Source organism: Zingiber officinale, chromosome 1B (genome assembly GCF_018446385.1).
Source record: "Zingiber officinale cultivar Zhangliang chromosome 1B, Zo_v1.1, whole genome shotgun sequence".
NCBI lineage: Eukaryota > Viridiplantae > Streptophyta > Magnoliopsida > Zingiberales > Zingiberaceae > Zingiber > Zingiber officinale.
Genome location: NC_055986.1, coordinates 158,458,553 through 158,486,435, shown reverse-complemented (window position 1 = coordinate 158,486,435; position 27,883 = coordinate 158,458,553). Strand labels below are relative to the sequence as shown.

General features: G+C 37.0%; 1 protein-coding gene across 1 annotated transcript; it reads left to right on the top strand.

The window, feature by feature from the left end:
• Nucleotides 1–27,041, top strand: LOC122043713 (probable protein S-acyltransferase 22). The gene is made up of 6 exons (XM_042604309.1): nucleotides 1–141; nucleotides 219–290; nucleotides 516–644; nucleotides 741–821; nucleotides 1,159–1,353; nucleotides 26,946–27,041. The coding sequence occupies exons 1-6, from the start codon at nucleotides 16–18 to the stop codon at nucleotides 27,039–27,041; spliced, it is 699 nt and encodes a 232-aa protein (XP_042460243.1). The 5' UTR covers nucleotides 1–15.
• Nucleotides 27,042–27,883: the final 842 nt, after the last annotated feature.

The following is a 27,883-nucleotide window of genomic DNA, read 5'->3' as shown; positions in this document are numbered from 1 at the left end:
GAAAATAAAGTTCTTATGTGCTTTATATTAACTTGGTTTTTCTCTAATGATTTCTATCTGTTTGTATTGCAGGTTCTAAAATATAGTAAGCATTGTAGAGTCTGTGACAAATGCGTTGATGGCTTTGATCATCATTGCAGGGTGAGGGTTTTCTCCATTCACAACCTTATATGTTTTGTTATCTTGTAGTAATATGCAGTATTCATCTTTCCTTGTAGTGGATCAATAACTGCATAGGAAGAAAAAATTACAAAAGGTTCTTCATCCTCATGGTGTTTGCTCTTCTCTTGGTAAGCACAAATATTTCCTACCATTCCAATAGTTGTATTCATTAATCATGCATAGTGATTGACACTATTTTCTTAGTGTAGATTTATCATCTGTGTGCATCAACTTAGAAGATACTATTTTCTTAGTACGTGAAGGACCTGATACATAGAATGCATTTTATGTCAGGTCCTTTTCATTCTGATTGACTATTGATTGGTCTCCATGCTTTGTGCACCTTGGCCCAGCTTATTCTGCAGTGGGCTGTTGGGATGCTTGTGCTGATACTGTGTTTTGTTGAGAGAAGGAGATTTTCTGCTGAAATTGTTTCAAAGCTGGGTAGTAGCTTTTCCTTGGCACCCTTTATCATTGTGGTGGTGAGTACTCAGAAGAGAAAATGAATGAAAATCACACATCATAATGAGGATTTTTCAAGGTTCTGATACTAATTTGATAATGTCTCTATACTGCAGGCTGTGTGCACTTTATTAGCCATGGTTGCTACTCTTCCAGTTGCACAACTTTTCTTCTTCCATATTCTTTTAATAAAAAAGGTACACTACTTTCATATTTCTACTTGTGACACAGCAAACACTACCAGTTACACAGCTCCTACATTTATATAAAACAAACCTATGTATCCGGTCAAATATCTCTATTTCAAGGAATATATCTTTTATATTTTCAAATTCTTTGCATTCATCCATACACTGAGCATTACTGAAACTTATTATCCAACTGAACTATTACAGCTTGTTATTTAACTGATAGATTTTCCATAGTGGAAAACAAATAGTAGAATTTGAACGATATGGTGTTGTTTATTCATCAATTCTGGAGAAAATTGACACTTTAACTAGCTCATGCTACTCTACATGGATGCGCTTACAGGGAATCAGCACCTATGATTACATTATTGCTTTGAGGGAGCAAGATCAGGAGCAGGAGCAACTTGCTGTTGGTGGGCAGCAAAGTCCGCAAATGTCCCAAGTGAGCTCTTTTACTGGACTAAGCAGCACCAGTTCTTTCAATCAATTCCATCGCGGTGCATGGTGTACTCCGCCAAGATTATTCCTTGAGGATCAGGTATCATACTTTCATTATTTAGAAAGTTATTGTGAATGTAATTTACCATGGTTAAGATTATTTTTGAAAAACCTTTTAATAAGATTTTTTTTACTGTACGAGGCAAATCCATTTAATTAAAAGTTTTTTTTTGGTAAAAAAGCCTAGTTGTAAATCTTTATCAGCACTTCATTCATTTCTCCTTATTCATCATTATCGTATTTTTGAATAAAAATTGAAATAACAAATGTAATCCACTTGCTTATTGTACACTTGGTTCAATGGTTAGCGAACTTAGGTGTGTGCTGTTTGAATTTTGTTTTCATGCATTGACCTCTTTAGATGATTTGTTTCTTGTGAACCTATTTTGAAAGATGCAATATATCTTTTAATATGGGAAGTTAATGTTGTTATAATTAACCCGTTTTTATGGAATTTCGTGAACTAAGAATCTTGTACACTGCATGCGATTTCTTATTCAAGCTCTCGCTGGAAAGCTAACCAAAATCAACTTAGTTGATCATTAGCTATTCATAAATTGAACTGCATTCACATTTCCATTGCCAACTTCTGACTTATGAGAATTTGATAGTAGGATAATGTCTACAGTTTGTTAATATATATATTTCCATGACGCATGGGTGTTGGAAGGGAATAGAATGTCGTCCTCGATTTTGGGACTGTGAATGTGTCATGTCAAGTTGAACTTTTACCTTGCTTCAGCTCAATTGTGTAAATAATTGTCAATCTCATGGTATAACTTAAGTTAGATTCTATTACAGAAATTCTAGTTCAAAATTAATTCTAGTTCAAAATTAATGTCAATAGCACTCGTTGCTTTTTCACGTTCGTTTAAAAACAATTGAGTAAAATGCAGCAGAATATAAGTTAAGTAAAAACAATTGCTAACACAGTTTATTTTTACTTGGTTCGGAGTCTACAGCACTCCCGCTTGGTTAATATATATGCTTAGAACTTGTAAAGACAGGTCAAACATTAATATGCTTGGTTAATATATCCATCTACAGCACTCCCGCTTTTTCCTTTAAATATGATTTTCATTTAGCACAGAACTAATGCCAATTTTTTTATTTTGATGCAGTGTTTAAAGAGCTTGAGTAGAAGTTGGCCCTAAAGAAAACTTGTCAGTTACGATATAAACACACTTACGGTATGAATTACATGTATATATAACATTGACATATTATTTAGTACGAGATTTACATGTATGAAAGTTTTCATACAAAATTTCTTGATTGCCTACAACCCCAGGTGTGCTGATGACAAGTTGAAGAAGATGGCTCTAAGAGTGATAGCTGAAAGCCTTTCAGAAGAAGAGATTGCTGGACTTAAAGAAGCAATTCCATGCGATGGACACCAACAACAGGGGTTAGTCAATGATGAGGTTTTGTAAAACTTGTGTGTTTGAAAAATTATTGTCATGAAGTTAAGGATAACTTGTATGATACAAATTTAATTTGTGGATCAATATGTATACATTTTGTTTGTATAATATAAAGTTTTATTTATTTGTTAAATAGTCTTCTTATAAAAATGATTGTGGTTGTGGATATTCAATTATATGTAAATTTTGAGTATTTTTTATAATTTTTGCTATTTAATTAAGAAAAACACTATTTTTTATAAATTTAAAAAGACAACGTTTTTAAGTAATAAAAGACAACGCTTAAAAAACAATGTCTTTGAGACCAACCACAACGCTTTTAAAGCGTTGTCTTTGATATGTGCATTTTTACAACAGCATCTTTAACAACGCTTTTTAAGAACGAATAGACAACGCTTAAAAAGCGTTGTCTTTGTGACCAACCACAACGCTTTTAAAGCGTTGTCTTTGATATGTGCATTTTTACAACAGCATCTATAACAACGCTTTTTAAGAACGAAAAGACAACGCTTAAAAAGCGTTGTCTTTGTGACCAACCACAACGCTTTTAAAGCGTTGTCTTTGATATGACTTTCTACAACACCATCTACAACATCACTTTTTAAGTACATACGACAACGCCAAAAAAGCGTTGTTGTTTAGCTTTTTTCTTGTAGTGTGACCTAGGTTTGATTGGGTATGATCATGGTTTTGATATATATGTCAAAGAGTTTAAGTTAGGTTTTATATTAGTTTAATAAATGTTTGAGTCATGCAGGACTTGGAGAACCACACATGAGAAGCTTGGTGTGACCAAGTTTGGGAAGCTCATCCTAGGGCTCGGGTCCTTGTTATGAAGCCACAAGTGCATGAGTACATCGTTAGTAATAAAAATATTGATCCTATAGGGATTGGAAACACTCAAAGACTCTCACCTCGAAATAGCTAAAATAATGAATTCTTGAAGGAGTGTTTTGCACAAAAATAATAAAGTAAAGTAAACTAAAAATATCAAGTGAGGAAGTCTTGAATAGTGAAATGTTCTGGGGGTTTCAGTTTCAATGTGATATAAATTATGTGCTTGGATTCATCTATTTCCTATCATCAATTTTCATACATGTAGGAAGCATAACCAAATTCCAACTAATCTGAGGCTGTGTTAGAGTGCTATTCCTATTGTCATCCTATGCTCCTAAATGGAGATGGTAATCTAAAAAGTCCAATTAAGAGGGAATCCCTTTCACTAAGAATCCTCGGTCATATATTCTTAAATCATTCAAGTCACCTATGAGCACAAGATTAGGAAAAACCTATTAAGTGTAGCTAAGTCTCCCTCATGGGAGGATTGCCTCCTTTATCTAGATATATCCCTAGATGTCCATTTAGAGGGAATCCTTATCACTAGAACCCTCCGGACATATAATCTAAAGATCAATCTATACTAAGTTAACAATCCATACACATCCACCAAATCTAATATGAGAAATTAGCACAAATCCACACATGCACATTAGATTCAACAAGAATAAGAATGAAAACATTACTTGAGCAGGGCATTGGCACAATCCAAGAGTTTTACATCAATATCCACATCACAAATACTCTCGAGTCCCTAGAACAAGAAATCTACTCCATAATAAGATGGAAATCAAATCCAAAGACAAGGAATGCAAGCCTCAAATTTCAAATCAAGAAAGAAGAGAAGAAGAGACTTAGTGAATGCCGATGAGTGATCTTCGGATCAATCCCTACTAATGGAGTGATGGAGAACTAGAATCCAGCCTTAGATAGTTGATTTGAGGTCTCCGAGACACTAGATCTGAGCTTGGATCATCTTCCCTAAAGGGGAAAAAACTTCCTCCCTTCAAATGGGGGAGAAACCACCATTTATAGGGATGGCACGATCCCTGCCGCGGGCCATGCCACGGTCATGCCCCTTGGGCACAGCCAAAGCTTATTGGCCTCCGTGTGGTGAACGGTCGTGTGGAATCCACACGACCCCAGCAAGGTTGGTCTCGGGAGGTGAGGCATGACTGTACCAATTGACACGCCTCAGTTGAGTTGAGCTCTGGATCCACCACACGGCCGTGTGAATCCACACGTCTTAAGTGGGTTAGCAGCTGGTTGTTCCGCACGGTCGTGCCTGGGGGCATGGCTAGACTCTTATTGCTCTCAAGTGAGGAAACATGGTCGTGCCAAGAGGCACGGCCCTGCTCTGCTCCATTCTTCGTAAGTTGCTCCTTTGCGTGTTTCTGCTCTGTTTCCACTCCAAAGGTGTTCCTGTCACAACAAAATACACAAAAGCATATCTCTAAACTAAAAGAGCAATTATGTTGAAATAATGATGAAAGGAAGTGCCAATGCGTAGAACATACTTGAAATAAATCCATGAATGTGAGATAAAGTGTGGATAAATGTGTATGTAAATTACGCACATCAGTCCTTGAGATAGGTAAAGGATGATGTGGAAGGCATCCGAGGGACCACCGGATGAGAAACAATGGAGTGTAGCCAAGGGAAGTGGACTTCAAGGTAATATGAAGGATGCCATAGAGAGGAGCCACAGAATCGAGTGCATCTGAGGGATGAAAGCCGAGGAAGAAGGTTTCAAAGGGAAACTCCAGAGAGAATGAGAGTTGAGTGTGTAATCGAGACTAGTCGACTAATGAAATTGGTAGTCTACTGATCCAATTGACTGAGTAGTTGACTGGGAGCGAACAGAGGCATTCTGTTTACTCAGCCAACAGCTACTAGTCAACTGGTTAGTGGTCGTTAGTGACCATTGGCAGAATCCTTGATTCTTTGAAGTAGTCATTGGCTATATCCAACGGTAGCGCCAGTCGACTGATGAGTTTGTTAGTCGATTGGTGCGCATGAAATGAGTTGATTGAGATCCACTCTTTCCACTCTACTTAAAGGAGTTTTGAGGGATGAAGGAAGTTACTAGTTCTTATTGAAAAACTACTAAGTCATCCCTCAAGCTTCCATGCCTTTCTCTTCCTCCTAAACCTAAGCTACATCTTATAAAGAGGAAGAGGGCCTTATGAGAGGTTTGCTCCACTGAGAAGGAGAAAGCATTAGTCAGAAGTTGTTAGAGACTAATCCACCAAAGAATTAAGGGTTCATCCACCTCAAGGACAAGTCGTGGAGTAGGAGCAAGTAATCTTTGAACAACGTTACATAATCTTGTTAGAGTTTGTTTTCTCTTTTACTTTGTTTTCATTATTATTCCGCTTACGCAACTAATGATTTGTAGTGAAGCAAATAATTTGGGTCAACATCTATTCAGCCCCTTTTGGCCGGTCTAAGATCTCCAACAAACATCAACACTAGTAGACCTCAATTAGATGATATTAATTAAACATGAATGTAAATGATATTGGAGGAAGTTATACCTCAATATTTGAAGAAACACAAAAAAAGTTGTATCACACTTATCCTAATTTTTCCATATTCAATTTTTTGGTCAAGTTAATGCATGTGAAGGTGTTAAATGGCTCGAGTAATAAATCTTAATTTTGATATGTTACTTCAATTATTATAAGAGACATTTTCCAAACCGAATGTGATTCCAAACTCTCATTATGAAACAAAAAAATTGTTAAAAGAGTTAGGATTGTCATATGAGAAGATACATGTATGTAAGAATAAGTGTATATTATTTTTGGGTGAGCACAAGAATAAGGATACATGTCTAGTGTACAAGGAACCAAGATACAAGTATGATGGGATGAATAAAAAAAGAATTCTTAAACAATTCTTTGATATTTTCCTGTGAAGCCCAGACTTGAGCAGTTGTTTATGGTGAAATATACATCAAAAGATATGAAATGTCATAAAGAAAAGCAGGTTGAAATAGCTGGTGTATTAAGTCACCTAGTAAATAGTGAATCATGTAAAGAATTTGACATGTCACATGAAATATTTGTAGGTAATCCATGAAATATTCACTTAGGATTGACTACTAATAGTTTTAATCTGTTTGGAAACATGTCAAATGCTTATAGTATGTGACCTTTTATACTTATGAATTATAATTTGCCACCATGAAAAATGATAAAGCCATCATACTTGATTATGTTCTTTTAAATCCTCGGCATAAATTACTTAGGAAAGAGATAGATGTATATTTATGACCTTTGATCAACAAATTGAAGGAGCTATGGAATGATGGGGTGGAAGCATATGATACATCGACTAAACAAATATTTCAATTACATGCTATTATGATGTGGACCATTCATGACTTTCCAGCATATGGAACAGTATCTAGATGGAGCATAAAGGGTTATGAGGCATGTCGAGTATATCTTGATGAAACTAAATCTCAAAGATTACAAAGTAAAATATGCTACACATGCCACCATCGATTCTTGAATGTGCTAAACCCATGGCATAAAATAAACAATTTCAATGGAAAGGTTGAACAAGAAGGATCACAACAAAGATTTAGTGGTTATAATATTTTAGCACAATTAGATGCATTACCCAGGTGACATCTAGTAAGCATCCTACATTAAGTAAAAAATAGTAGTGATCATTGGATGATACAGATTAGGTAAAGAAGTCTACATTTTTTGAGTTAAAGTATTAACCAGATTTAAAGTTGAGACATAATTTAGATGTGATGTACATTGAAAAAAATATATGTGATGCTTTGGTTGGCACATTATTAAATATAGATGTAAAGTCAAAGGATACATTTAAAGCAAGGTTAGACTTTTAGGATATGGGGATTAGAAGTGAATTGCATTTAAAGAAAGTAGGAGACAAATTGTAGGATGGATGACGTGCTAGAGGAGGGGGGGGGATAACATTCATGGCTTTTTCACTCGTTTCGGAAAACACAAAATAAACGCAGCGGAATAAAGAATAAGTAAAACAAAAGCAATGCTAACACAATTTTTTTTTACTTAGTTTGGAGCTTGTGACAACTCCTATTCCAAGGCCCGCAATCATTGATTGTCTTCATTGAGCAATCACGATAGATCTGAAAAGGATTTACAAATATGCAAGTACAAGTATTAACAAAAATAAAGTGTACCGACAATAAATGATTAGTAGTTCGTTGATTGTCAGAGCAGTAGTTATGCATTGTTGAGTTATTCCGGAGCAGCGCGCACGTAAGAAGATCATTCAGAGTGTGTTGTCTGAAGCTATTGGCCGACCCTCCTTTTATAGCTGAGCCAGACTTGATTCAAATCCACTAATCTCGGGATTAGTCTTTAACTCAAAGCTGATCGATCGACCGATCTAGGTGTTCGGTTGACCAAACCCTCTGAACCTACCCAACTTTTCATCCACATGCTTCTACTCAGATAAGAGTCTTCGTTCGGTCGACCGATCCTTGCATTTGGTCGACCGATCCTGTCGGTGATCTCTGACTCATCTGATCCGATCAACCCAGCCTGAAGCTAATCCATGTTCAATCGACTGAACCTCCTTGTTCGGTCGATCGATCCCCTAGTCAACACTTCACCGTGAGTTGGAATCTGATCTGTTCACTCAGTGGTTCAGTCGACCGATCAAGGCCGACTCTTCAACCTGCAATATGTTAGTTCTTGCAAAACATATATTAGAAAATAGTTAGATAACATGTAAAGTAAAATCTATTTTGATAGTGATCGGACTGTCTAGTTCTGACTTTCAAATTTCACCATAAACCCTAGGTTGAACCAACGCCTACTATTCCCTCTTCGGAGAATGCGTCCTCACCTACTCCTCTTAGAAGAGTTTACCTTGTGCTAGACCGGTCCTCCAAACTTACTAGACTTTGTAGGATCGTAGACGTGCTAGAGGGGGGGGGGGGGGGGGGAATAGCATGCGTTGTTTTCTCGTTTGTTTCGGAAAACTCAAAGTAAATGCAGTGGAATAAAGAATGAAAAAGACAAGCAATGCTAACAAGATTTCTTTTATTTGGTTCGGAGCCTATGGCGACTCCTATTCCAAGGCCCGTGATCGTTGATCGCTAACGTTGGGCAATCACTATAAATCCAAAATTCTTTACAAATATATAAGTACAAGTATTGAAATTAAAACAAATTATATCAACAATAAATGATTATGAATTGGTTTGTCGATTTGTTGGAATAGCAACTGAGCGTTGTTGAGTTGTTTCGACGTGGCTAGCAGCTTGGAAGATTGATTGTGTAGAAATTGTTATATTATAGTGTTGGTCAAGGCTCCTTTTTATAGCTGCTTCAGACCTGATCCAGATCAACTGATCTCGGGATCAGGTTTGATTCGAACCGGATCGATCGACCGATACCCAAGTTCGGTCGACCAATCCCATCTGAATTGGTCAGCCTTCCAATCTAGGTTCTGCTGCTCGGATAGAGTTTCTTCGTTCGGTCGACCGATCCTACTGTTCGGTCAACCAATCCCCAGCTCATCTGGTCTGATCAACTTGGCTCAACCACGTCACCACTTATCCTCGGTTCGGTCGACCGATCCCGAGGTTCAGTTGACCACTCGTTGGAACTATGATCTTGCTACTTGGAGGTTCATTCGACCAATCCAGACATTCGGTCGACCGATCCTGGTTGATTCTAACCCTACACAAAGTGTTAGTCTTATGTAAAATAGAGTTAGCACATAGCAAATAATATGTAAGTAAATAACTGTAACAGCCTTCGGACTATCCGGTTCTGACTTTGGATTTCCTCTAAAAATCCTAGGTCAAATCGACTCCTATCGTTCTCTCACCAGGGAACATGTCCTCACCTACTCCTCTCAAGAGAAGTTACCTGTTGTCAGACCAATCTTTTAGACTGACTATACTTTCTTCCTAGGGTTACCACCCTCTAGGACCTAGGGTTAGCTCCCCCTAGGGTTTTCCATAACCTAGGGTTACCACGCCTTAGGACCTAGGGTTACCTCCCCCTAAGGTTTTCTAGAACCTAGGGTTACCACCTCCTAGGACCTAGGGTTACCTCCCCCTAGGATTTTTCACTTGCCTAACAGCAGCTAGGACTTTCCACCACCTAGGGTTACCGCCCTCTAGAACATAGGGTTACCTCCCCCTAGGGTTTTCCATCTGCCTAGAATCCTCTAGGACTTTTGCCTAAGATAACTTAGGACTTTCCTGCAAGCTCAATCAATTTTATTAGATCACAAGATAACTTAACTTTGGACTTTTTGGCATAATCAAAACTCAGTTTCAATTATTTGATGCACCAACAATCTTCTCCTTTTTTATTATGTCAACACGGTTCAAAGTTAAGTAAAACACAACAATAAATAAAGGAATTTAAGCATGAGCATAAATACAATAATTTATAAAAAAAACTCCCTTATACTCTCCCTTTCATAAAAATTATATTTAACTCTTAACTTTTAACTTTTCTCTCCCCCTCTCCCAACATATATCAAAAAGGAGAGAAGATTGATTGAAACAAAGGTTTTACCTTTTTCAACAAAGACTTAACTGAATTGAAGCTTTGAAAATTACTTAACTAAAAAAAAACTTAGCTAATCTTAAGTTTTGAAACAGTTTTAGCTTTTTCCAAAAAAAAAAATTAGCTAAATTTTAGCTTTAAAAGTAATTATGTTGTCAAGGACTTAACTTTCAAAAGAAGTTGATAAAAACTTAGCTTTAATACTTAGCTTTATAGTGGTTTTGAAAAAGGCTTAGTTAAAAGTACACAGCTGAAAAAGATTTTGATTAAAGCTTAGTTCAAAAAATTTGATAAAAACTAAGATAAGTACTTAGCTTTAAAAATATTTTGATAAACATTTAGCTTTAAGAGTATTTTAATAAAAACTTAGCTAAATATATTTTAATAAACACTTAGCTATAAGAATATTTTGATAAAAACTTAGCTTTAAAAATATTTTCATAAAAATACTTAGCTAAGTAAATGATTTCTTTGAAAAATACTTTATCCAAAACTTAGTTTCTATGTTTTCAAAAATAATTTATTTTTCTTTTCAAAAATAATTTAAAAAATTAAACTTCCTCTTTCAGAAGTATTTTGAACTTTTAAAAATTTTAACTTTTAAAACCAATGTTTAAAAAAAAAAATAAAAAAAAATAATGTCTTAACCTTCCTTTCACTCCTCCTTAATTAATGCAAAAAATGTTTAAGGGTCCTAGAGTCCAACCATGTAAAATAAATATAAAAGTTATTATTTATTTTCCTAATTTTTCATCTCGCTCATTCTATGTTGTCAAGCATGTTCAGCTTATGAGTGTGTGTGAGACGGAGTTAAGTTGATTTTATCTTTAACTTTGAAAAATATTTATGATATAGAAGTATATTTCAAAAATAGTTTAAGTTAAATTTGGATTTCAAAAATACTAAATTTGATATTTTAAAATATAAGTTTGAATTTGAAGATTACAAAATGTTGAAGACAAAAGTATTTTAAATTTGAGTTTAAGTTTGAATTTGAAAACATATATGTCTAATTAATTAAATTTTGAATTTTAAAAAATTTTAAACAATATTTAAAAATAATTATGATTTTGAAAATTAAATCATTTGAAAATAATTTACTTTGATTAAGGATTTTAGAATTAATTGAAATTAATTATTTTTTTAAAAATTAATTATGATTTGAAACTAATTAACTTTTTAAAATTAATTATGATTTGAAAATAATTATAATTTAATGAAAATAATTATCATTTTAAAATTAATTATAATTTAATTATGATTTAAAAATAATTAACATTTTAAAATTGATTATGATTTGAAAATAATTAACATTTTGAAATTAATTATGATTTAAAAGTAATTATAATTTTAAAATAATTAACATTTTGAAATTAATTATGATTTAAAATTAATTATAATTTTAAAATAATTAACATTTTGAAATTAATTATTATTTGAAAGTAATTATAATTGTGAAAATAATTAAGATTGTGGAATTAATTATGATTTTAAAATTAATTATGATTAATTAGATTTTAATTATTAATTAAAATGACTTAGTTTAATTGAATTAATTTTTAGTTAACTTAATTGAGTTTAACTAATTTGGGTTTGGTTAACTACTTTATATTTTAAACCTCGGTCCATCTCACCATTTTCTTGATTTTCAGCCAGGGAAACTTAATAGTTTTGTGAGATGGTTAATTTAATCTTCAATTTAAATTCCAATCTAAGGATCGATTAACATTTAAGTTAGACTAAGGTTTAACAATCAGTTAATTAAATATCTATTTCAATAATTGGCTTCCAGGCTGTGGCGAGACACTAGGCCTTATTGGGTACGGGATCATCCACCACTTCTAGATAAAGCCTTTTAAATAAATTAAATATTTAATTTCCTTTCTGAAAATCTTAGATTTAACTAGTCAAGTGTGGATCAAGCCTAAGTCCTTATCTATCCTTAAGCAACTAATAATCACGAATGATATTTATCAATTAATTACTTATATGCATATTTATGGTAATTATGCATGGATCAAACAAATCAAGCATTTATTAGTTAAGTTAACAAGTTACAATTTTAAGTTAACTTTAAAGTTGAGTTATGAGTTTACTGATTAATTTAGTATTTATCGATTAGTTTCATGATTAAAAGGTACTTGATTATAATTTGGCTTGTAGAGTTTAAGTTTTACCTTCAACTTGTAATCCAAGTCTAGATTTTATAATTTGGTTAAATTATTAACAATCTTTTCTAATTTATTAATTTTATCTTTTAAAATATTATTCTATTTTTCTAATTTTTTAAGAATTAATTTTTTTTAAAAGTAATTTTGAGTTATTCTTATTTATATTTGAATTAACTTTATTCATTACATTATTAGCATGCATATCTAATTTTTGAGAGAAATCTAAACTAGTGCAATCAGGATTAGTTAGGGTACAGACATGTGTTGGAAAAATTAGATTTTCATGTAATGTAAATTTACTAACCTTAATTTCTCCCTGTGGATTCTTGGGTCTTCTTTCTGGGCATTGACTTTTGTAGTGACTCATTCATTTGTACTTGGAGCATTCAATGTGCTTCTTTCCTTTCCAGATCGATTTCTCCTTTTCCTCTGGTTGTGTTGGCCAAATCTTACGAGTAGGGCACTGGTTTCTATAGTGCCATCTCTCCCTATATTGATTATGTCGTGGTTCTCCACCTTCTATCTGATGGCGTGGAGGCCGTTGAGGAGGTCTTGTATACGAGCATGAAGTTGGCTCGCTGACTCACCTTCCTGCATTTTCATATTATACAATTTATTTAAAAGCAAATCACATTTGCTTACCTTTGTATCAGAAGTGCCCTCGTGCAGCTCGATCAATTTTTTCCACAGCTCTTTCGCACTTGAGAATGGACCGACTCGATTTAATTCTTCCTTTGTCAGCCCACATTGAAGAGTGCACGTTGCTTTGGCATTGGCTTCGACCCTCTTTATTACGCTTGCGTCCTAGTTCTCGCATGAAACTAGTTTTCCCGTGCCGTCGAGTGGGAGTGTGACACTAGTTTTGATGATCATCCACATCTCGAGCTGGGTTTGAAGGTAAGACTCCATTCGGCCCTTCCAATAGCCAAAATCTTCGCCGGTGAAGAGCGAAGGTCGGGCTGTGCTATAACCTTCTTGATGCGCCATCTTAGAAAAAATCTCGCACACAAAGAAAACAAGGAATTTGGTTTCAAGACTAGGTCTTGGATTTAGTAGTGCGGGATAAAGAAAAATAATGAAACGAACTCGAGTGGTGTTGCACCAACTTCGAGAGAAAAACTCGATTGCGATAAAATCACATCGGAAGACGATAATTTTATCGATTCCGATTGACTCCGAAAAATTGAAAACTACCACGAAAAATTGCTTGAATGGTGGTTTCACCTATTCAAAGCAACCCCGCTCTGATACGAATTATTGTATTGAAAACGCTAGAGGGGGTAGTGAATAGCGCTCGTGGCTATTTCGTTCGTTTCAGAAAACTCAGAATTATGCAGCGAAATAAAGAAAAGAAACAAACGCAATCGCTAACAAGTTTCTTTTACTTGGTTCAGAGCCTGTGGTGACTCCTACTCCAAAGCCTGCGATCGTTGATCGCTTTTGGCGGGCAATCACTATAAGTCCAAAAAATTGCACTTGGAAGTACAATATAAAAGCAGTACAGAAAACTTATACCGACAATTAAGAATAAAGAAATTTGAAGCTTCTGCTCGTTGGTATCTTATTACAGCTTTATCGGATCATCCTTTGAGCAACACACAGAAGAATGTTTGTGAGTTCTTGTTGTTTCCTAGCTGCTGCTCGAGACCTGCTTATAAAGCCCGTGGAGGGCGCCCTCAACCCCGTCAAAAATGCAGCGTCAATAAGACACGACTACTTCATGACTTATCCGCTTGAGGGCACCTCCAACAGCATGGAGGGCGCCCTCGCGCTAGTGTCCAGAGCACCCTCAAGCTCCATGAGGGCGCCCTTACGCCTTGCTACGAGGTTGTTTCTCTAGGTCACCTGAGGTGCCACCAAGCTCCATGGAGGGTGCCTCAGGTACTGTTTATCCGGGGTAAACACGTCCAATTCGCTTCCTGCAAAATACATTAGTCCAAGAAACTAACCATACCCTGCAAAAAAACAAAGTTAGCACAATATACACATAATAAATAACATATTTGATAGTCTTCAAACTGTCCAGTTCTAAATTCAGATTTTTGTCTGGAAACCCTAGGTCGAACCGATGCTTACTGCTCCCTCATGTTAGGATGTATACTATAAGCCTAACTTTTGTATAAACATCTGTTTTGAAATATTTTGAAATGAGAATCATTTTGGTCAAATGTTTGCATTTTATATTTATATATATGTCAATGCAGTTGTCCATTTAATTTATATTGTAGATAACATGGTGTGTGGTGTCACACAGAAGATCATGTTATCAGTTCCTTATAAATTATAAATAGTAGCTCACAACCAAGATGGATTGGGACAAACCATTGGAACGGTTGTAGTGTAATTTAGTATTAGTCTGTCTTGACTATAAAATTACACTAGTATACTATGTGTGTATTGAGCAGGACCGTTTGAGGTTGTTTGATTTGTACTGACTACATAAAAGAACAGAACCTCTGTTATTATGGATGTGTGTCCTCTTAATCCCGATATAATAACAAACACGTATACTTAGTATTTATTTCTTTAACTTATCAATGGATGAGATTTATTCGTTAAATCAATAGGCCCGATGAGTTGGGAGATAATACTATTTATATGGTGTGTTGTTGATTATAGAAGGAATCTGTATCCTAATTATTTAGGCTGATGATGTCCCCTTGAGGAGCTCATAAGGATTATCATGTAAACCCTGCAGGTGGACTTAGTCTAGCATGATAATAAAGTTGAGTGATACTACTCTTGGAATCAGATGTTAATTAATAGAGTTGTCAGTAACTCATTTAATTAACGGATATACGATATCTTAAACACAGGGAGATTAACGCACTTATGATAAGAAGGAGCCCATATTGTAATATGAGATTGGTGCGGTAGTTCAATAATAACCCTTTAGTGGTATGAGTTATTATTGATGGACTTGAGTTGAGTGTTCAAGCCGAACACAGGAAGCCCAAGCACATCAGGAGGCCTAAACCAATTCCTCCTCTAGGTCCTTGTTTTAGCCTCTATATAAAGTCTCGCATCCACCCATCCACGAGTAGTTGTAGTTGTTTTTGATTTTCGGCACCACCTTCTTGCTAGGGTCGGCGCCACCTCCCTCCTTTCCTAGGGCCAGCGCCACCTCCATCCCTAGCTAGGGTCGGTGCCACCTCTATCCCTTGCTAGGGCCGGCACCACCTCCACCTTGCTAGGGCTGGCGGTTCCTCCACCTTGCTAAGGCCGACGGCTCCTCCTCCTTGCTAGGGCTGGCGGTTCTTGCTTTCCTTAGTGGGCGGCGGCTTGGAAAACAAGAAGAAGAGGAGAAGGTGCCTTATCCTAGAGCTTCTTTTAGTGGTCGGAGATTTGGAAACAACAAAGGGAAGGGTGTTTGTTATCTTGGTAGATCGTCGCCCACACGACGCCCAAGAAGAGGAGAGGAATACGATAGAAGATCAAGAGGTCTTTAGCTACAAAGGAAAAGGTACAACTAGTTCTTTGATTCCGCTGCGTAATTAGTTTAGTTTTCTTTGTATCGATTTTGAATACCAACACAAGAGGCCAGCGGTCTTGTACTTCGATCAAGGTGTGCTTTGATCTGTCAAGAACTTGCTTGATTGATCAAACGCATGTCTGATCGAACATGCGGGTTGCTAGGAAAAGTTCTGTACTTGTGCAATTTTTGTACAGGGAAATTGAAACAGAACGGAATTCCAGCACCTTCAAGTGGTATCAGAGCGAGTTTTCGAGATCTGTGTGATTGGTTTTTGGTTAAATTATGCACTGATCATATATAAATTTAGGCAGGATAATCGTAGGATGTGTAAGAAAGATTAACTCTGTGGTTGCAGACATCCTAGTTCCAACTATTATGACTTTTTTGTGTTTATGTGTGATTTGAACCCTCGGGCATGTCGAGGTTGTTTTGTGTTGTTTTGTATTAGGCTAATTTATTTCCCTAGATCTCTCCCTGTATTATCTCACTTGGTATAAGGGGCCTAGCCATGTGTGCATGATCACTAGTTAATAAACAAGGGGCTTTTGCCTGGCCGGGCATACACAGAAAGCCTTATGTTCGACTAGCCTTTATCCGACTAATTGTACATTAAGTGTTTTATGAGGCTAAGGGCACTAAGCCCAATAAGGTGCCTTACCTGGATGGGCACACACATAGAGGCTTATGTTTGACCAGCCTTTATCTGGCTGATCATATATTAAGAGTTTTATAAGGCTAAGGGCGCTAAGCTTGGCCGGCCTTTGTCCGGCCTAGCGTACACAAAAAGTCTTATGTGTTGGTGCAGGTAGCACCAGACGATTGGACCTGAGTGTTGATTATGGCAAAGGGTTCAAAAGTTAAGATGTCTTGTGATCTAATAAGTGTGACTGAGCTTGCAAGAAAGTCCTAAGTATTCTTAGGAAAAAGTCCTAGTGGATTCTAGGCAGGTGGAAAACCCTTAGGGGAGGTAACCTTAGGTCCAAGGGGGTGGTAACCCTAGGTTATAGAAAGTCCTAGCTGTGGTCAAGTAACGAAGTCCTGGTCTAGGGGACTGGGTTGTATATTAAGAGTTTTATAAGTCTAAAGGCGTTAAGCCCGGCCGGCCTTTGCCTGGCCTAGCGTACATAGAAAGCCTTATGTGTTGGTGCAGGCAGCAGTAGACGATCGAACCTGAGTTTTGATTATGGCAAAGGGTTCACAAGTTAAGTTGTCTTGTGATCTAACAAGTGTGATTGAGCTTGTGAGAAAGTCTTAGGTGTTCTCAGGCAAAAGTCCTAGTGGATTATAGGCAGGTGGAAAATCCTAAGGGGAGGTAACCCTAGGTCCTAGGAGGTGGTAACCCTAGGTTATGGAAAGTCCTAGCTGCAGTCAGGTAACAAAGTCCTAGTCTAGGGGATTGGGAAAAATCCTAGCAGTTCGAGGACGTCAGGAAAAATCCTAGAGTCGAGGACTCTAGGTGAAAATCTTGGGGGTCACGGACACCAGGTGAAAGACTAGACGGTCGGGGATCGGGCGTCCAGTGAAAAACTCCTAAAGTCTAGGATGCTGAGTAAAATTCCAAATGGTTTGGAGGACTAGTCTGGAAAAAGGTAAACTCTTCTTAGAGGAGTAGGTGAGGATATGTTCTCCAAAGAGTGAATAGTAGGTGTCGGTCCGACCTACAGTTTTAGGAAAACTCAAAGTCAGGACCGGATGGTCCGATGATTGTCAAAAATTATCTTTACATGTTATTTTTCTTTTATTTTAACTATGTTTTACAGGAATACTAACACTTTATAGATTAGAATTTTGGCTTGTTCGGTCGACTGAACATCCTAATTGGTCGATCGAACCCTCAAGAAAAATGATCAAATAAGCAGTGACTTAATCAGGTTCAACCAAGGGATTGGTCCATCGAACATAGAGTTTAGTCGACCGACCTTGGGTTCAGTCGACCAACCAGTGTATAAGTAGCGACTTGATTGTGTTAGAGTGTATACTAAAAGCCTAGCTTTTTGTAAACATTTATTTTTGAAATAAAGAATCACATTGGTCAAATGTCTACATTTATATGCTAAGTGTAGCTGTTCAATTAATTTATATTGTAGATAACAAAGTGTGTGGTGTCACACACAGAAGATCATGTTATCAATTCCTTATAAATTATAAACAGTAGCTCATGACTAAGATGGATAGGAACAAACCATTGGAATAGTCGTAGTGTAATTTGGTTACACTAGTATACTCTAAGTGTATTGAGCAGGACCATTTAAGGTAGTTTCTTTTTATACTGACTATTTAAAAGAAAAAGACTTTTGTTATTATGGAAGTGTGTACTCTTAATCATGATATAATAACAAGTACGTATACTTAATATTTATTTCTTTAATTTATCAAAGGTTGCGATTTATTTCGATAAATCAATAGGTTCGATAAGTTGGGAAATGATATTGTTTATATGGTGTGTTGTTGATTATAGAATGAAACTGTGTCCTAGGAATCTAGGTTAATGATGTCCCCAAGAGGAGCTTATAAGGATTGTCATGTAAACCCTGTAGGTGACTTAGTCCGACATGACAATGAAGTTGAGTGGTACTACTCTTGGAGCTAGATATTAATTAAGTGAGTTGTCAGTAACTCATTTAATTAGTGGACATTCTACATCTTAAACACAGGGAGATTAACACACTCATGATAAGAAAGTGCCCAAAATGTAATTTGGGATTGGTGCGGTAGTTCAATAATAGCTATTTAGTGGTATGAGTTATTATTGATGAACTTGAGTTGGGTGTTCGGGGCGAACATGGGAAGCTCAAGTTCATCGGGAGACCATAACCAATTCCTCCTCTTGGTCCCTATTGTAGCCTCTTATATATAGCTTTATATCCATCCAAAGCCTAACCTCTTAGCCTATGCTAGGGGCCAGCCCCTATCCTTGCTTGGAGCCTAAGCAAGGGGCCGGCCAAGCCAAGCTTGGTGCTTGAGCTAGGGTCGGCCAAGCCTTTCTTGGTGCCCAAGCAAGGGGTCGGCCAAGTGTGAAAAGGGAAGAGAGATTTTATTAAAAATAAAATTTTGATAAAATCTTTCCTTTTATGTTTTCATCCACATGGTTTTAAAAGAGAGTTTTAAATTTTAAAATCTTTCCTTTTATAGATTTTCTACAAAGGATTAAAAGAGAGATTAGATATCTTTCCTTATTTGTAGTTATCTATAATGTGAAAGAAATATTTTAATTTTTTGACAAAAATTTTCTTTTTATAACCATGATATAAAAGGAGTTTTATTTTTATCTGTTATCTTTTATAGATATCCATAAAAGGATTTAAAAGAGAGAGATTTTAATTTATAAAACGTTCCTTTTATAGCCAACCACAAAAGGGATTTATAAAAGAGAGATTTTATTTTTTGTTTTAAATCTTTCCTTATTTGATTTTACATGAGGTGGCAGGCCAATATAGAGTAATTAAAGGAAGTTTTATTTTTGTTATAAAACTTTCCTTTTTTGGATTCACCAAGGAATATAAAAGAGGGGGAGAGGGTGCATTCATGAGACACACAACCTATTCTATTGTTCCTCTCCTCCATCCTTGGTGGCCGGCCCTACCTCTTCTCTTTCTCTTCTTCATTGTGGTTGGCGGCATCTTCCTTTGTGGAGCACTTGGTGGCCGGTAGCTTGGAGGTGAAGAAGTAGAGGAAGGAGACATTGTTTTCTAGCATCCCTTGGAGCATTGTGGTGGTGGCCGAAACTTGGAAGCAAGGAAGGTTTGGTGGTTTTCTTCTTGGTAGATCGTCGCTCACATGACGCCCAAGAAAAGAAGAGAAATACAATAGAAGATCAAGAGGTTGTTGCTTACAAAGAAAGGTATAACTAGTAGTATTATTCCGCATCATACTAGTTTTCTTTGTATGAATTTTGAAATACCAAACACAAGAGGCTTACGATTCTAGGTTTCGAATTTATGATTCGATTTAGTGTTTCTTTTGTTTTTTCGATCTTGTGATTCGATTGTTCTTAATGGTTAAACCTAGGGTTACTATAAGGAGATTAAATATTGAATTTCGTTGAAAGACTTTGTCTAGGAAGTGGTGAATGCTCCCATAACCAAGAAGGCCTAGTGTCTCGCCATGTTTAACCTAGAAGCCGATCTCTGAAATAAATATTTAATCAAATTTGTAACATGGGTGGATTTGGATCAATAATGTTAAGCATCGTTTGCGATCCAAATCTAAACCACTAAGAACAGATAAGTTGAATTTGGAATCAATAATGTTAAGTTCTGTTTGCGATTCCAAAATTAATTTCTAAAGAGCACAATAGGTTGTTAGGAAAGATTCAGGACTTGTACAAAATTTTTGTACAGGGGAACTGGTACGATATTTCGAGTAGCAACCAACAGATTGGACTGGGTTAATCAGGTTGATCTGACCAGATAGGCCAGCAAGGATAGCAGGATTGATCGATCGAACGATGGGATTGGTTGATTGAACAAAGGCTTTATCCAAAGTGGCAGCATCTGGATGGGAAGCTAGATAGATGTAGAAGGTTCGGTCAACCGATCAAGGAGGATCGGTTGATCGATCAGTGTCGAGTCAAAGACTGATCCTGAGATTAGTGGATCTAGATCAGGTCTTGCTCAGCTATAAAATGGGGTTCAACTAGCAGCTTCGGGGATAGATATTTTGACATCATTCAAAACTACTTCAGCTCTTGTGTGCTGCTTCAGAACTATTCGACAACGCCCAAATGCTAATCCTACAATTGACAAAAAATTGCTACTTCTTTTGTTATTGGTAACTTGATTTTATTACTATTGTACTTCAAGTTTATAATCATTATTCGAATTATTAGTGATTGCCTAATAAAAATGATCAACGATTGTGGGCCTAGGAATAGGAGTCATCAAAGGCTCCGAACCAAGTAAAACTCTACCTTGTTAGTGTCGCCTTTGCTTTCTTCTGTTTTTTCCGCTATATTTTACTCCAAAGTTTTTAAAAAAATGACAAATAGCCATGAGTAATATTCACTGTTAGGACTGTTGGCCGGCTAAAAGGGGGAGTTGAATAGCCCTGCATAATTAAAAGAGACGAACCCTTCTCGGACTTAATAGAACACTTGCATAAAAACAATTAAATGAACAAAAAAACCTAGGCATAGAGTTTTTACTTGGTTACAACCGAGGAGGTTGTTAATCTGTTACGCACCACAAGTGTATAGTTACGTTGTCAGTAATAAAAATATATCGAATCCACAGGGACTGGTTATAACCACTAAAGATATTTCAAAGCGAATTAGCTAACCAATCAAAGAAAATATTATATGATCTAAGAAACAACTAAAGAATAGAAGTAAAAGGTTAAATGCAGGAACTTAGTTTTGTGAAGGTTCTAGGAGTTTTGGTTTCTTTGTGATATTCATCAATGATCCTATCTAAGAGCTTGCGGGATGAAGCGCTGGGCGATGAGGGACGGTGATGAACTATAACTCTGATGTCGGCGAATAGTGGAGGATTCGAGAAACCCACAACGGACCTCACAAGAGCCTAAATGCAAAATAATAGATCCGAGAAAACCAAAGCAGATCTGTGAACAATACCTCGCAAAATGAATTCCGGCGAGGTATTTCCATGGGAAAGCCAACTCCGATGAGGAACACCGTGGATCAGTGAAGGCTCAGCGGTCTAATGGATGATCTCCACCTCCTGCGCACTATGAGACCAACCAAAAAAGTGTTAGCGACCTAAAACCGGGGTGGGAATCCCTAGCTAGGCCCTCCGACGCTCAAGTTAGTTCCTCGGAGAAGAAGAAGAAGTACAAAAAAAATAAGATTAGGGTTTGATTCTGATGCAATGCGTATGTTTGCATACCTGGCTAGTGGAGAGGATTTCCCTTTTTATTCCACCTCATCTAACCTCCATAGTCATGAGGTGGACCCCGATTTGTTAAAGTTTGTTAGGAGATGGCGTAAGCCAAAACTGTAATAATAGTTTAAGGAATCTTTTTCTTACCCCAGATATACCTTCTTTGTCGTTTAGCACACCTGTGGAGACTTCTAGAAGCTATTTGTCGCAAAATTAATTAAGCTATCATATGATCACATATTCTTATGGTTCACCTGTTACATACACTTGGTTAGTCACATAAGCCCATTCTGTATATATGAGAAATATCTTCTGTCGTACTAGTCTCGGCCGGTATTTTATACTCGATCGGTTATTTATACCCGACCAGGACTTTACTATTATAAATATACTAGAAATTGTGCAAGGTTGAAGACCTTTATGCTCGATCTACTTTTCATGCTCGGTCGGTCTAATAGGCCCAGCCAGTCATACCTTATCGACCGAGATTAACAGTCAGGCGTATAAAAATACTATTGCTCGGTACACCTTCCCTCGGTCGGCTGTATGCTAAGGATCATACGAGACTAAATGCCTCTGTGCTCGGTCGGTCTGTTTAGCACGACTGATCCTACCTTATCGACCGAGATTAACCAGTCGAGCATATATAAGCATTCAAAACAGCTTAATCCTAAGTGCTTCTACGTTTGATCTGTCTCTTACACTCGGCTGATCTTTGCCTGCCGAACTCATATGCTCGGCCGGTCTATTATGTTCGATCGGTCTCTTACACTCGACCGGTCTTTGCCTGCCGAACTCATATGCTCGGTCGGTCTACTACGTTCGATCGGTCTTTGTCTGTCGAACGTGCTATGTCTTCATTTTACATGAAGCTAAATATTTCTATACTCAGTTGGCTATTTATACTCAGTCGGCATTTTCCTGCCGGTCTCATATACTCGACCAATCCATTACTTTCAACCATTCTTTACCTGCCAAACGTGTAACAACATTCTTACCTAGTCAAACCCTTTTCCGGGCAACCTACTAAATCCTTATCTTGCTCTTTTCCGCCTTCCTTGTCCTCATTACCCCTTTTTTCTCTCCTGCAAAGGGTCCACTCATCATAACCCATATCAATCAATGTAATACAATCTACCAATCCTTATCCTCAATTATAATGTATTTGTAAGAAGTCACCGGTTATTTCCTACAGAAAACACCGGTCAAGGACTCTCATCTAAACCTTAAGCAATAAAATAGTTATGATCCCTATGAAGTCCGTTAGCGGGGTAGCCTTGTCACGACGCTCCTCGGTCATATAACATAGAAACACTTCACTAATCAATTCACATTAAGATATAGAATTCAGCACATCAATCCATCCTACTTCTTTGTAGGTTCTTACTTCACCCCTCAAGGTGATCCCCTAAATGTCCGTTAGTGGGGTAGCCCTATCACGATGCCCCTCAGTCATACAATTTAGAGAATTCCTCTACAAGATTCCATAAAAAATACAAGCAACCAATCAAGAATGGTAATTAGGTACAAAACACAACAATCCATACAAGATTGAATTGATACAAAACATAACAACATCATTGAATCAAGAAGATGTCAAATCCTTGAATCTTACATCAATTTACATCATAAATACTCCCTCCATCCTAGAACAATAAGATCTACTCCATAGAATACAAGAAAAGAATAGAAGACAAGAAGATCATAAACATTCCAATCTCAATTAAGAAGATAGAATAGAAATGCTTATCTAAAGACGACGAGTGATCTTCGAAACCAATCCATGCTATCGGAGTCGAATCTTGGACGAAAACACCTCTTGATCGCTGGAAACCATGCCCAAGATGTGGAAGGAAGCCTCAAGAATGGATCTCCCCCCAAAGGGAGAATCTCCCATTTCAAAGAGGAAGAAGCCCTTTATATAGAAGAGGGTATTTGGGCGACACACAGAACGTGGTACAACCGTGTGAATTTCACAAGACCTTGCCAACTTCCTTCTCGACCAAGGTCACATAGCCGTGTGACTCTCACATGGGTGTACCATGCTTTGTCCTAGTCGGATTGCACGATCGTGTAGATCCACACGGCCTAGCCAGTCTTCGTCTCTGGAAATTTCACACGGCCATGTCATTCTTTGGCTCTGGAAAGGTTGCACGGTCGTTTAACCCTACATGCCCGTGTACTGGTTGGCTTAAAGAGTGGCACGGCTATGTGGCTTTCACACGGCCATGTCATTCTCCTTTACTGCTGATGCTACACGGCCCTGTCATCTCCACACGGCCAAGGCCATTTTCCTTTGGCATGGTCGTGTGGGAGTCACAGCAAGTGTCGTTTTCCTTTGTTTGATTGTAGATTTGGCTACAAGCATTAATTCTTCTCCAAATTTGACTCCTGAAAGTAGAAAATGCACAAGAGCAAATCTTCGAACAAAGAAAAGTAATTATGCTAAAAGTAAAGCAAGGAGCATGAAAGTGCATAGATAAAGCATGTATAAAATATAAGAATGTACGTCAAAATATGCTAAACAAGTGTATAAAGTCTATGCACATCATAATCCAAGGAAATGAATCACACTACATTCTCCTTAAGGTGGAGAAGCCTCTTTACAGTAATTTACACACAAAAATGAAGAAGCTAAACAAAGAGGAAAGCGTGTACAAGTGTTGCTCAATAATTCTTGTTGTTGTCTAGCTTCTGGACCAAGACTATATTTATAGCCTTGGTCAGGGCACCTAGAAGTGTTCTAGTACCTAGAGTGGGATAGAATTCTATCCTTGACACAACAATCAACATCCACGTCGAAGTGGATAAAATGAGGTTCCGAGCGCCTGGAATGGGTCCGGACGCCCGAACCCTAAAAGTCAATAGGGTTGACTTTTTTCAATCCGGGCCCTCTGCTCCGGTATTGCTCGCTTCGTTCCGGGTCTTCCACTCCGGCTCCATTTGCTTGGGTGATTTTATCCATCCGAAATAGGGCTCACTCGAACCCAACTTCCGATCTTCTCGAGCAACCTTCCGCTCCGGCTTCTCGACCCTCGAAAACGCTGCGCGCCTCCTTCTCATATTCCCGCGTACTCTTCCACAGCACCTCGTCCCTCAAATGCACCGAGCTTGTTGGCTCTCTCCCGTGTCGTCCTTCTCGCTAGCTATGCCTTTTGCTTGACTTCCTGTGCTCCTGCATACTTAGACACAAGGTTAAACACAACAGGATCTAACTTAACTTGTTTAATCATATCAAAACTACCTTGGGGTACCAACATTCACCCCCCTCTAGCACATCTTAATCCAACATATGTTTGACCATCCTTTATCTGGCCGATTGTATATTTAGAGTTTTATGAGACTAAGGGTGCTACGCCCAGCTGGCCTTTCATTCGGTTGGGCTCCTTTGAACCCAACCATCCATTTACTGATCAAGCATATTATTTCTTTAGTTTCAGAGTAAAGTCTTAGAATCCTTATATCAAACTAAGTTTGTAGCCGGTCGACCTTATTCGAGCTTCCTACTTTAGGGCTGTGCGTACAAGACCCGAAAACTTTGAGGCTGGGCGATCAACAGAACTAGGTGTGGAATGATCCTCTATCCTGACTTTGACCGTCACATCACCTTCTGGATCCACTTGCTATAACCCATACCAGATACCATACAAGGTCTCGTGATTCTCGCATAACTACTTAGAATTGTGGGGTTAGCATACCATCATCTAATGATGGTGACTAATGGTATCGAGATTTATCCCTGAGTGTCCCAAGTTGCTAGAATCTTCTCCCGAGCAATCCATTCTCAGGTTCTACAATAACCATGATGCAATACCTTACTCCGCAAGCCAAATTGTTCTCCCAAGCAAGCAATCCATTGCTTAGCTGCTACAGTAACACTACTACAGTGTTCCAAACCAATCAGATTATTCTTCCAAATAAAATATTGCTTAGCTTCTAGAGGAACAATGTTGCTACAATACTTCTATAGTGTTACTATGCTATAGTACTCCAAAAAAAATAGCATCATCTTCTAGAGAAATTCCAATTTGAGGTGCTACAGTAAGTGATGTAGTAACAATATTGCTACAGTGTTATTACACTATAGTACTCCATAAAATTAGCCTCATCGTTCTGAACAATCCCAATTTCGACTGCTACAGTAAGTGCTACAGTACTCTACAATACACATGAAGATATAATATCCTCAAAATTAGCCTATTCTCCCAAATAATATGAGCAAAGTTCCACCGAGCAATATATTTATGTTTTGCCGAGCAATATCACCAAGTGTCTCCAAGCAATATACTCAAGTTATCTTGAGTAATACAAATAAATCCCACTCAGCAATTAGTTAGGCTCTACCAAGCAGCAAAGTCTCTAAAGCTTCTAGTTGTGAAGATATGGCAATCATTAAGTGGATAGGCAAGTAGTGGATGTTATATCTGGTTCCCTTGATTCATTCCTCTCGACACATAGCGATCGATGAATGGATAAGTGAGTAATGGATTCTCATAGGTTGTGTACCTTCACTCATATGAGAGAAAATGGGAAGGACATGAAGGATCCGATTTAGAGATGCCTTTTTGATAGCTATATAAGAACTAGGAGAGGTAAGGTATCAGCAAGTTGGTTCTCTTCTTCTCGCAAGTGGAGGCGGCTCCTTTCTATTTGATTTCTTCTTCATCTTCTTCTTTAGTCTTCTACTTCTTCTCCTTCTCTGATCAATGACTGACTAGAGCATTGGAGGGGTCATGCTGATAGACTAGCCTAAGCTCTAATCCGTGTTACATCTCAGGATGCTTAGATCTCGCCGGATGGGATGCTCTCACATTTTGGAAAGGAGGAGCTTGAGTAAGTGAAAAAAGAGACCATCAAAATAATTTCAGGTATAAAGAGATAATTTGCATTTTTTTGGAGTGTTGAAGGATGTTGTTCAACTATTTTACTCTTTTAGGTATAAAGTATACTTATTCTAGTGCGAATGGTTTCAATGTAATCCTAAAAAAAATTAATGGTTGAAGAGTTTGGTCTCATGTATTGACACTTCTAAAATATGGTACGCTTATGACCCATTCATTTTGGCCAACCAAGCAAGCCAAGTTTATTATTTAAATGATATAAAATGTGGAGGCCATTAGAAGGTAGTGAAAATGGTTTAAACCAAAAAATATATGAAGTAACTGAAATTGATGAAGTATTAGAAGAAATTGAATATGCAAATAATTTCAATATTGAGTCTAACTAAGATATATCATCTAATGAAGCAACTTCAGTAGTTGGTTAAGACTTAGAGATATCCCAACTTTGTTGATTAGATGTTGAACATGAACATACAAATATCTCAAATGCACAAGTGGTGTTGGCTAGGGTACTCAAAGTTTTCTTAATGATGAGGATGAAGATGATAAAATTGATAATGATGCAGATGATCAATTGTCTCTTTCAGATAATGATAGTGATTAATATTTATTTACATGGTATTTATATTTTTCTTCATTTTTAATTCATTTATATAAGATAAAGTTTCATTACTTGTAGATATTTATATATGTTGATGTATATTTATTGATTTATATATGATAAATATATGACAGTCATGACGTTCAAGAGGATAGAGCATCTACCAGTTCTGCAAGCATCTGATGATGATAGTTCTTCTAGTGGTTAGTTGTTTTGTATTTAAATTACAAAAATTTTATTTAGTTTGCTATTTATTTAAGTATTTCATTTATTAATTGTTAACACTTTTGTATTTACAGGCAAATCGCTACATAGAAAGGCACGTGACATACATTCCAATCTGCTATGATGCTAGATTAATGAATGGGGTAAATTATCCATTACTTTTTGTTAGATAGATGAGCATCCAATTAGACCAAACACAACTTCATTTATGACCAAGTTAGGTCTTTTAATAAAAAGTTTACTCCCTTACAAGCTAAAAGTTTACTCTCTTAATAAAAGGACAATATATGATCTATTATCATTAAGTACAAGTAATTCAACATATTTATAATCACTCCTTTATTGCTAACCACAAGCAAGATAAATTTATTTTTTTAGGTACACTTTTGATATCAATATCAGAAGGGTTCATCATCGGTTATAAAGGAGATCAATAGATTAATGAGTGTAAGGTATAGAGACAATATAAATAACATGCATAGCCATTATAAGAAGTTATTAAACCTTCCTCCTGTTGAACACTAATAAGTTATACTGATCGAGTTTTGTGAGATGCAAGTGTTGGATCGAAATGCACATGAGAGGGGGGGGTGAATCACATGGTTTTTAAAGCTTATTTT